General features: G+C 37.6%; 1 protein-coding gene across 1 annotated transcript; it reads right to left on the bottom strand.

Annotated features, from left to right (window-relative positions):
* Window positions 1-8,363: 8,363 nt before the first annotated feature.
* On the bottom strand, window positions 8,364-11,138 carry LOC127076553 (disease resistance protein RPS6). The gene is made up of 2 exons (XM_051018236.1): window positions 9,598-11,138; window positions 8,364-9,514 (listed from the first exon to the last, which is right to left on the bottom strand). Exons 1-2 carry the CDS (start codon window positions 9,822-9,824, stop codon window positions 9,304-9,306), a joined length of 438 nt encoding a protein of 145 aa, XP_050874193.1. The 5' UTR covers window positions 9,825-11,138; the 3' UTR covers window positions 8,364-9,303.
* Window positions 11,139-11,367: the final 229 nt, after the last annotated feature.

The raw sequence follows: 11,367 nt of genomic DNA, 5'->3' as shown, positions 1-11,367 counted from the left end.
ACAACGAACCATCCAACGTCGCAATCCATTCATACCACCCACCCAAACACAAAACCAAGAACCAAACCCTGCAACCACAACCGTCTATAGCACAGATGATTCATATGGTTCACGTCATCGTAGCCCCCCACCATTTAACACCCAACCACTATTTAACTATAGTACGCCCCAAGAACCATTACTTCGTTTTTAAAACGACTCAATGGCCCAATTTGGGCAACTATACCGTCCCCAATTCACCCAACCCCAACGCCCTAACTACGATGACATGGGCACCGAACTCCATTACGGAAGCGCCGTTGGCCATAGCCCCTCCGGATATTGGGAGCAAATGATGACACATCTGTCAAATACCGCCGGAACTTCTGTCGGACCTTCCAATCAGCCATCGCTCGATCAGGTCAGCACCTAAAGACCACAAACACCTCAAGAAAATCGTGGGAGACCTTGGAGACAACCTAACGCACCGGGATGTGGAACCGGGGAACGTTATAATCGGGCGGGTCATTAGGGTTTTGGTCTTTCTAATGTAATCAATTATTATATATTTAATGAAGTTATTTTATTTTTATTTTTATTTATTATGTATTAAATAATAAATTTTAAATATTAAAAAAAAATATAATTAAAAAAAATTAAAATAGAAAAAAAAAATAATAACAGGGGGTGTATGCGCCAGATGTGGTGGCGCATACACCCACCACACACACACACTAAGGCGCCATCCCTTATGAGGGAGTCTAAGGCGCCAAGGGTAGTGGGGCCTCCTTTAGGAGGCCAAGGCAGGCGTCATTTGCATTGGCTCCTCCTTTAGGAGCCCAATGCAATGGCGCCAATACTACTAACGCCTCCTCTAAAATTTTAAGGGGTGCGCCAACTCCCCCGGCGCATCCTCTCCCAAACATGGTTATTTTGGAAATTTTTCTGAAAACTTGGTTATTTTCGTATTTAATTTGAAAAACATGGTTATTTTAAAAAAAAAATTCCATTGTTTCCTGGACACTGAAATTTTGCCTATGACGGTCAAAGACTGTTACAGCGTGTGTGCTAGCTTTGATGCTCTCCTCTTTTATGACCTTCATGCAACACTCACTGAATACTTGCCCGGACATTAACACCGCACTCCATCTTTCACCTCTGGTTGCGAACGTAAAAGCCAACCTATAATAGGTTGATCTTACCAAGGCGGTTATCGGCAGATTTCGAATTCCTTTGAATACCCCGTTCATGCATTCCACAAGGTTTGTTTTCATGTGGACCCATCGACAATCTCTGTCAAATGCCCTTGTCCACTACTTTACTGGTATGTTATTTAGCCATCTCCCTGCGTCTTTATTAGACAGTCTAATTTCATCATGATAATATTGAAATGACAATTGAGTTAGAGCATACCCAACATCCACCACCTTCTTGCGAAGATTCTTATCTTTTATAACACACATGAAGTTTTGTGCAATGTGTCTGATGCAATAGACACGGGTAGAATGAGGATCATGCCATCCGTTGTCATGGTTGTTGTAGGCACTCTGAATGGCAACATGTCTATCAGAAATCAAACAGAGATTGGCTTGTGGAGCCACATGCGTTCTGAGATGTCGAAGAAAGAAACCCCATCCACCAGCCGTTTCACCTTCAACAAGAGCAAAGGCAATGGGAAAGACATTGTTGTTGGCGTCTTGTGAAACTGCCATGAGCAAAGTACCCTTGTATTTTCCGTATAACCAAGTGCCATCAATTTGAATAATATGTTTGCAGAATGCGAAACCTTTAATGCACGGGTCAAATGCCCAAAAGAGACGGTGAAAGATTCTATTACCTGTAGCACAGGTTCCGTCTAGCATCATCGCTGGCAATGTCTCCATAATTGCCACAATTCTTGGGACATATGTTTTTAGTGCCCATAAAAACCGTGGCAATTCCTTGTATGAATCCTCCCAGTTGCCGAAAACTTGTTCAACAACCTTTGTCCTTGCAATCACACATAATCTCAAAAGGGATGGTCCAGTCCGGTGGCTGGATTATGGGAGTGGAGGTCAATGCTTTCTTCAAGAAGTCAAACGCTTGTTTGCATTTGTCATCAAAGTTGAAAGTGACATCATTCTTCAACAAGTTTGACAACGGAAGAGCTATCTTGCTAAAATCCTTGATGAAACGCCTGTAAAAACCTGCATGACCAAGAAAAGAACGAATCTCGCGAACGCAAGAAGGGTAAGGCAGTGTAGAAATCACATCTATTTTAGCAAGGTCAACAGAAATTCCTTTTTCTGAAATTATGTGACCCAATACAATTCCCTAATCAACCATAAAGTGGCATTTTTCATAATTTAAAACGAGATCAGTTTCGATGCATCTTTCTAAAATCAAGATTAAACTGCTCAAGCATGCATCAAAAGAGGAACCATAGACAGTGAAATCATCATAAAGACTTCCATGCAATTTTCAATGAAATCAGAAAAATGGTAATCATGCATCACTGGAAAGTGTCAGGAGCATTACAAAGACCAAAAGGCATCCTCCTGTAAGCAAAAGTACCGAAGGGACAAGTAAAAGTGGTCTTCTCTTGATCTTCCGGTGCAATATGAATCTGAAAGTAACCTGAAAAACCATCAAGAAAACAGTAATGTGATTTACCAGCAAGTCGTTCAAGCATTTGGTCAATGAACGGTAAAGGAAAGTGATCCTTTCTCGTATCCTGGTTCAATCTCCTGTAATCAATACAAACTCTCAAGCTGTTCTGAACTCTAGTGGGAACAAGTTAATTCTTTTCATTTTTTACCACTGTGAGTCCTGATTTCTTAGGTACAACCTGCACTGGGCTTACCCATTTACTGTCAGAGATAGGATAAATGACATCTTCTTGCAAGAGTTTGGTTACCTCCTTCTTCACAACATCAAGAATCAAAGGATTAAGCCTCCTTTGGGGATGCCTTACTGTTTTCGCTCCGTCCTCAAGTAATATCTTGTGCATGCACATCGACTGACTAATGCCTGGGAGGTCGGCTAATGTCCACCCGATTGTCTTCCTGATCGAAATCAAGGTTAGAAGAAATAATTACAGGGAGTTTTTCATTAGTCTCCAAATAAGCGTATTTCAGGTTTTTAGGGAGCTGTTTCAGCTCTAAAGACGAGGGTTGCTCGATGGATGGAATGCTTGGGGCAGCCGGGAAGTCAAGAGCATCAATTGCAAAAACAGTTTCATCGGCAACAACTTCACTTGTAGGAAATGTATCAGGCTGCAAGGCTGCAAGGCAGCATCAATCTCAGCACACACAACACAAAGGCTAGTGTCAGTACAATCAACACAGGAGTAAATATCATCGAAACCATATAAAGATGGAAAGTCAAGTGAAAATAAATCAGAACAAGTGTCCTCAACCAGCTCATATATCAATTCCATATGAAAAATGGAATGATCTTCCAAGGGGTGTTTCATGGCATCGAAAATGTTAAATTTTGCGACAATGTCACCAAATTCCATGGACATGGTTCCATCGTCAACATCAATTTTTGTCTTCATCGTTTTCATGAACGGTCTGCCTAAAATAATGGGAGCTCTGCTTGTCTTAGTCTCTCCTTCCCTGTCCAGAATGTAAAAATCTACAGGAAAAATTAAATCGTTAACTTGGACAAGGACATCTTCCACTACGCCAGTCGGGCGTGCATTGCTCTTGTTCGCCAGTTGGACGATCAAACCTGTATGCTGCAAAAGACCAAGATTAAGGTTATTATAAATAGAAGTAGGCATAACATTAATGCCCGCTCTCAAATCAAGCATGCAATTCTCGAATTTACTATCCCCGATAGTACAAGGGACAGTAAAAGTTCTCGGATCCTTCTGCTTTTGTGGCAAGAGCTGAGTGATGACTGAAACATTTTTCTCGCCTGTAACTTTTTCAGATGAAGGCTTGGGCTGAATAAAAGCAGAAATATTTCTTCCCAAGTTAACTCTCTCACTTCCTTTAATCCTCCTCTTATTTGTACACAAATCCTTCAGAAACTTTGCATACTTAGGAACTTGTTTAATTACATCAAGAAGCGGAATATTTACCGCAACTTTTCTAAAAACATCCAATATCTCTCTTTCTTTGTCTCCCTCCTCAATTCTTTTATTTTTCAGAACTCTATGTGGGAAGGGGACTGGTGGCACATACTCCTTTTCTTTAATTTTTTCAGATGAAACAGGTTCAGATGGAGTCGGTTCAGGTTCAGATGTTACCTCAATAATTTTTTTATTTTTTTCAGGGGCTGTTTCTGTAACCTTTCCAGATCTCAACGAAATCGCACTCACATTAGCATTAGAATCCTTTGGATTGATAATTGTTTGGGCTGAAAGTTGGTTCGACCCTTGGGCTTGCATGTTATTTATTTGAGTAGCAAGTTGTCTCATTTGCGTGTTCAAGGTCTGAATGCTAGAATCAGTCCTTTGTTGGAATTGGAGATTGTTAGCGGCCATTTGTTTGACAAGATCTTCTAAGGATGGTCCGGAAGGTGTAGGGGCAGCCACTTGAGGTGGGTTCTGTTGTGGGTTTCCATATCGAAGGTTAGGATGGTTCCTCCAATTTGGATGGTATTTGTTGGTGGACAGGTTAGGAGTATTATTGTACTTGTTTTGATTGTAGCTCAGTAATGGACTTGTCTCTCAGAATAGGACAAGTATCAGACGGGTGCTCATGAGAAGTACAAATACCACACCTTGTTGTTGTTTGAGGTTTTGCTACTGCTAGTTGTTTGACTAAGGCAGTGAGCTCGTCAATTCTGGTCTCTAAAGCTTTGTTGGAAGAAACCTGAATTTGATTCACGCCTTTGCTTTGCACAGAATTGTCTCTAGTAGTGAATTGTTGGGAATTAAGGGACATATTTTCAATAAGGGCTTTGGCAGCAGTTGGAGTCTTATCAACAAGTGCTCCACCACTAGTAGCATCAAGAATGTTCCTATCCATCGGTATCAAACCCTCATAAAAGTACTGGATGAGTAGTTGCTCGGTGATCTGGTGCTGAGGGCAGCTGGATACCAAGTGTTTTAATCTCTCCCAATACTCGTTCAATGACTCATTACTCTGTCTAATACCACGAATCTCCTTTCTTATCGAGGCAACTCTGGAGGCAGGGAAGTATCTCTCTAAGAACACTTTTTTCAGGGCATTCCAGCTTGCAATTGAATTTGGCTCGAGATAATATATTCAATCATTTGCTGCACCCTGCAATGAAAAAGGAAATGCTCGAAGTTTGATATAATCTTCAATGATCCCTTCAGGCTTTAATGGTGTAGAGCACACCACTTGGAATTCTTTCAAATGTTTGTGCGGATCCTCACCTGCAAGACCACTAAACTTGGGCAACAAGTGTATTAAACCCGATTTTAATTCAAAAGGAACAACAACAACATCATATTCAATACACAAGCCATTATAATTCACATCAGGTGCAGCCAATTGCCTTAAGGTTCTATTGTCAGCCATTTCAAAAACAAGTTCAGAATCAGAAGCAAACAAGTTATGCAAATAGTCTGACTCATAATCAGACTCAATTGTGGGTGACGAACTAGCCTGGACTGCTCTACGTTGTGTGTGCAAAGTTCTCTCTACTTCAGGATCAAAAGCAACAAGTTCAGAACAGCGAGACCTAGTGGCCAGGACTAACGCACAACAATACATCAACAATATTCAAAATACCGACAATATCCCTAATAGTCAAAAACAAACACAAAGAAGGGAATTGATCAAAATAAATTCAGAAAAATAAAGTGACACCGAATTTAATCTAATGACTTAAAAAATATAATTTTGAGAATTTTTTCGATTTTTTTCGACTCTATGAAAACAGTAAAAAAATTCATAAAAAATAGAAAAAAGAGGAATTTGGGAAATTGAAAGCAAATCACCGTAACTACTCCGTAGTAAGGGACAAATGATCATAGAATTTTTTTACACAATACTGTCGGAACAGATTTTCAATCGGACGCAATTTTCTCAAATATCGATTTTTTTTCCCTTTTTGGACTCTAAAACGCGAGTTGGGCAGAACCGTGAGGAAACTAGGACCTAGACGCGTAGACACTAAACCTATGACTCTAAAAACGATTAATATAATCAAGAATCCCCGGCAACGACGCCAATTTGATCTAAATGTCGCGCGGGTCAAAACGAGTGTTTTTCAAAAACGTAGTACGACGACAATTTTAACTCGGATATCGTTCTCTTAAGGATTCTTGATTATTATTATCCAAAGGTAAATCGAATTAAGGGGGATTGTTTTGTTTGGTGTTCGATTAAGAAAAAGTGATTATTAAAAGCAATTCTTGAAATAAGCTGTTATGAAATAAGTGATTATGAAATAATTCAATCTACCGAGATTCAGTTCCTACTATCATCGATTAGTATAATTTTAATACCCTAAACGGATTGTCTATTCCTATTTGGATACAAACTCAATGACAAACGTGATGAAGTTTGTGAGATGTATGATCCTATTGTCCGAATTAAGCAAACAAGATAAGTTTTCATGGATTAAGCAAACATGATTGATCAGACACAAAAACGAATTAAGCAAACGTGACGTGTCTATGTTAGGATCATACAATCAACCAAATTGAATCAGTATATTTCATGCAATCGAATTAAGCATATAAAAACACAAAATATCATTGAAAGGAATTAAACTAAAATTAACATTATAATAATCTCAAGTTTTGGAACCTGAATTACGGTAGATCGAATTAGAGGGATTAGTTCTCCATGGAATTCGTACAAGCTTTTAAATTTTCGTGAATAGTGATACCGTCTACTGTTTTCGGCTGCTTAGGTTATAGGAAAAGTAGAATAAACCTAATTTGATCAAAACATAACACATGCCCAAACTAAATAACCCAACACAAAATATAAATCTAGTGCTGAAGGTTTCAACGGATTTTTCAACCATGCTCCAGTCCGAATTAGCTCCTGACTTCTTCATGAAAGTCGTAACTCTTTCTCTTAGCTTTCCAACGAATGAGAGCACGCCTCGATCCGATACTCCTAGCTCCAGTTATGAATTTATTCGTACAAACTGCAAATGCTGAAAATAAACTGCGAAAAACAAATAAGTGTAAAAATAAGATAAATTATAAAAACACAAAAGGGAAAAATAACCAAACTAAAACATGGAAATGCATAAGTATAAATATAGAAGAATGTGCATCAAAATGCACCGATCAAACCGGTTAGCCACCTAACATTGAAAATAAAACAAATTAATTTAATTACATTGATAATCAATTACACAATTTCTAATAATTGGTTACATCTTCGAAAAATATAATTTTCTACTACCGTAAAACATATCAACATTAGCTGTAATCGGTTACCAACTCGTGGTAACCGAATACAGTACTTGAATTACTTTATAAAATCTAATATGATACAATGGAACGTCATTGTTGATCAATAGCTGAACATTAAAATTATATTTCTAAAATAAATTTAATATGATATAATGGAACTTGATTGTTGATGAATAGCTTAACACTAAAATTATATTTCTAAAATAATTTTTTTTTGATAAATTTCTATTCGCATGTTACATAAAGGTTCTCGATACTAGTTTCACGTCTCTCTCGTTAGACTATTATACCACTATCATATGAAAAGAGATAGGAACCACGTGGGATGTAGGTTAGTGTATTAGAAGCATGCAGCCTCTGTTCATATTACACTTGATGACCACAGTATAAATTAATGGCTCAAAAGTCACCATCCTAAATTTCATTCGTTAACACTTTAATTGATACTGTATCATTCACCTTAATTGATACTATTCATTTCTTTAATTTTGTTTAATTATGATACCTAGCTGTATAAATTGGAGTGGTTTGAAGCCAATTTCATTTCATGCAGACAATATCAATAAGAAAAAAACAAAAACACTCATTCATATACACACCATGGGTAAAACCACTGCTTCACTTGTTCTAGTACTCTTTGTTGTGCCAATATTTCTAGATGGTTACAATGCTGAGGTAGAAGAAAGCTATGATCATCAAAAGAAAGATGATGGTATTTACAAATCTCAAAAGATTTGGCATTGCATAGATTGTTCGACTTTGTATAAGATGTGTTTGGCTACTCCTTACCTTTGGACTGTGTATCATAAGTTTTGTCCATTTGACGGTCACACAAATATCGCACCTTATAGCAATGATGCTCCTACACCCAAAAGTGGTCTTCTTCCATGATATTGTAGTCATGAGTAGCATGTGTGTTATTGATATATATCTATGTAGTCATGAGTAGCTTGCGTGTTATTGATAGTAATGCGAGTGATAGATATATGTATTTTGTTTATGTGCTGAGTGTTGTATTCTGGTGTCATGTTATTATGGTTATAAATAAAAGTTCTGTACTTCATTACTGGAAACAATCAACACTGCATAGATCTCATCCTTGTATATAAAACACAAGATTTTTCCTTCCTTCTTCTCATAAAATATTACATAACAAATACATGGGAACTCTGTATTAGAAAAACACCTGATCAAAAACGGTTGAGATATCTAATCTGTTTCAAGCATAAACATTCTTCCACTCTCCATGCAAGTCTTGAAAAGATTTATCTGTTTGTCTTCAATAATGGCTCATTCTTTACAATAAGTTATGGCACCATTTTCACATTAGGTGATGGTTGCCCTTACACTTCATGTAATGGCTCGATTTCTGCATCGTAGATGGCTGGCTCGACTTCCACAGTAATTGATGGCTCGTTTCCATGTCGTTATTAATGATATATTAAATAGACAGTCGTCTCCTTAACAATCAATCTATGTCTGGTAGCTACAAAAATCTCCACATTGTCACCAACTCCTAAATTCGATACTACACCTTGCCAATCTTCTTCATTAAATGACAATACTCTGCAATCATCTCTAGGACTTGGTAGTCGAAAAGCATGCCAACTGAAAAGTTCAAGGGACTGGTTGTCGTCCATTTCCGTCGTTGTGAAGACATGGCTAGCACTGAGTGAATTGAGAAAGCGCACATCTCTAGTTGTAATAATCAATACACTTCCCGAACCAAACAACATAAGATTTCCACATAGGGCTTTTAATTGCTCCGACTTGGCCACATCATCGAGTACGACGAAGGCCTTTTGCCCCCAAAGTCTTGTCTCGATCTTAGTTATCCCCCGCGCAATGCTATGAATCTCCTGCTTTATTTTGAGGAGATCTGAAAGAAGCTGCTCTTGTAAATGAATAATTCCTCTATTATCATTTCCCAAACTCTCTCTTATACTTTCAAAGAAACTTATTCTACCCTCAAATTTACAATGGATTCAGTTGTAGAGAGCTTTGGCCGTGGTTGTTTTGCTCGATCCACCCATTCCCCATATCCCTATCATACAGACTTTGCTTGATTGATAGTCAATAATCTCGGTCAATGTTTGCACACGCGAATCAAATCCAATCGGAAATTCAGTAATAGACAACGAGACATCTAGTTTTGTCAAAATGTCCTCGGCAATTTGCTTGACTAGTTTACCTTCACTGTTTCAGTAATAATAATAGTTATAAAGACAGAGAATGAGCATGAAATACTGAGATTATAATTTCAAAAAAGTGTTTATTACCTGATACTATGGGAATCCCACCCGATTAGATTTGCAACTTCGGTGAGTGCAGTCTTCCATTTGCACAAGAGATTTTCTTTCTTTCGTTTTGGATTAAAAAATTCAACACTTCTTGCACTAGCTTTCAAGGCTTCAACAAGGAAACCACTCTGCTTACGGACAACCGATGGTTCAACACCGTAAAATACGGGTAAAACAAACTGGCCATAAGATTTCTGGCGTACCATGATATGTACCAGCTCGTCAAGACACCAGCTAGAATTTGCATAGTTCACTGATAAAACAACAATAGATATGTGAGAGCCTTCTGTTGCCCTTTTTAGTTCTGGTCCCAGCTCCTCTCCCTTTCTAAGCTTCTTGTCATTCAAGAAAAGTGTTGATTCCCCCGTTTGCAAGTGAACATATAGATGAGAAACTGAGGCATCATGGGTATCTCCCCTCTCCGAAACTTATCGATCAGAGGAGAAAGACATTGTTTTGATTGATTTTCAATCAAGTCAACGATTATACAAGAAGACAAATGCACAACAAAGAGTTATAATAATGGGATAAGATAAAATACAATTCGTCTATCTTTCTTTAATCATCATTCCAATTATTTAATATGACACTACACTACTGGTGTTTTAAAATACATAAAGAAATGGCATGTCTGACTTTCTAACTTGTTTACATTTTTTTTCTTAAGAATAACTAACATGTCACTATTCTTTCATAATAAAGTATTTTAAGTTATCTTAGTATTGGTTTCTATATCTGCTTATATATGATGTTTCCTTCTTTAATTAGTACTGGGATAATGAGAATTAGAGGCTGCGTTTTTTAATAACACCCGACATCAATTATTAAATCACAATCCTAGGCACTTAATCACAGAATTTAACAGAAAAGATAAAACTCTTGTCTACCACAAGGAGTGTCCCGTCCTTGCTTGTTGATTTGATGGATTCCTCTTGTTCATCGATCTTCTTCCCTAAGAAAACATAGATTTAATGCTTTTTTTTTAGAGAAGCCCCATAATGTTTTAATCACCTCAGTGCTACTCATGGGCTACTTCTCTTGAGCTTATTTATTTGAGAGCTACTTTTGGACGACAAAAAAAAAGTTTTTTTTAAGATTTACCCATCTGAAGTACTTGTGGAGGTGAGAAAAGAAGCTCTCTATATAGTTAAGGTTCCTAGTTGGCTTTAAGTTAGAAAGAACTGAGGTTAAAATACAGTACTGTATTGCCAGTGCAACAAGTTCCACTTTCAAGCTGTGTTTCATAATGTGCAGATAAATTTTGTTGCCTTTTCATATTTTAAGTACCATTTTGTAATTCCAATGGACAACCCATGGTTCTTGCTGTCCTCAATTTTGAGCTTTTTCTTGACTCCAAAGGTGCTCTAGCATCTCTTCCACAAAACACTTGAAGTCGCCGAGGCTGGAATCTGTTGACCTGTACACCAGAAACATTACTGATTACATGTAAAAACTCATCAGGTTTCCTACATTTCACACAGATATAACTGCAGTAAGCTAGTAAAATCCAACTACCTTTTCCATTATTGGCTCTAACAAGACAATAAATTTTAAGTCACAAATGAAGGAACTTACCTACCAATTCCTCATTTTCCCTTTTCACTTCAATACTGTTGTAACAGTTTCATAGCATCAAGCCTTGTCTAGTAAAGAAATCACGAGGTCCACAATAATGGGAAATGAAACTCTTACCAGTTTCCAGAAACACATTAATTGAAACAAACAACACCACAAAGATCTCATCTATAT

This window comes from Lathyrus oleraceus, chromosome 4 (genome assembly GCF_024323335.1).
Source record: "Lathyrus oleraceus cultivar Zhongwan6 chromosome 4, CAAS_Psat_ZW6_1.0, whole genome shotgun sequence".
In the NCBI taxonomy this organism is placed as follows: Eukaryota; Viridiplantae; Streptophyta; class Magnoliopsida; order Fabales; family Fabaceae; genus Lathyrus; species Lathyrus oleraceus.
The sequence above is the reverse complement of the archived record's forward strand: the minus strand, read 5'-3'. Positions and strand labels throughout refer to the sequence as shown.

Coding starts and splice junctions, on each gene's coding strand:
- LOC127076553 (XM_051018236.1), bottom strand. CDS start 9,824: ATGGTACGCCAGAAATCTTATGGCCAGTTTGTTTTACCCGTATTTTAC. Junction 9,515..9,597: donor TGGGATTCCCATAGTATCAG/GTAATAAACACT, acceptor TTACTGAAACAG/TGAAGGTAAACTAGTCAAGC.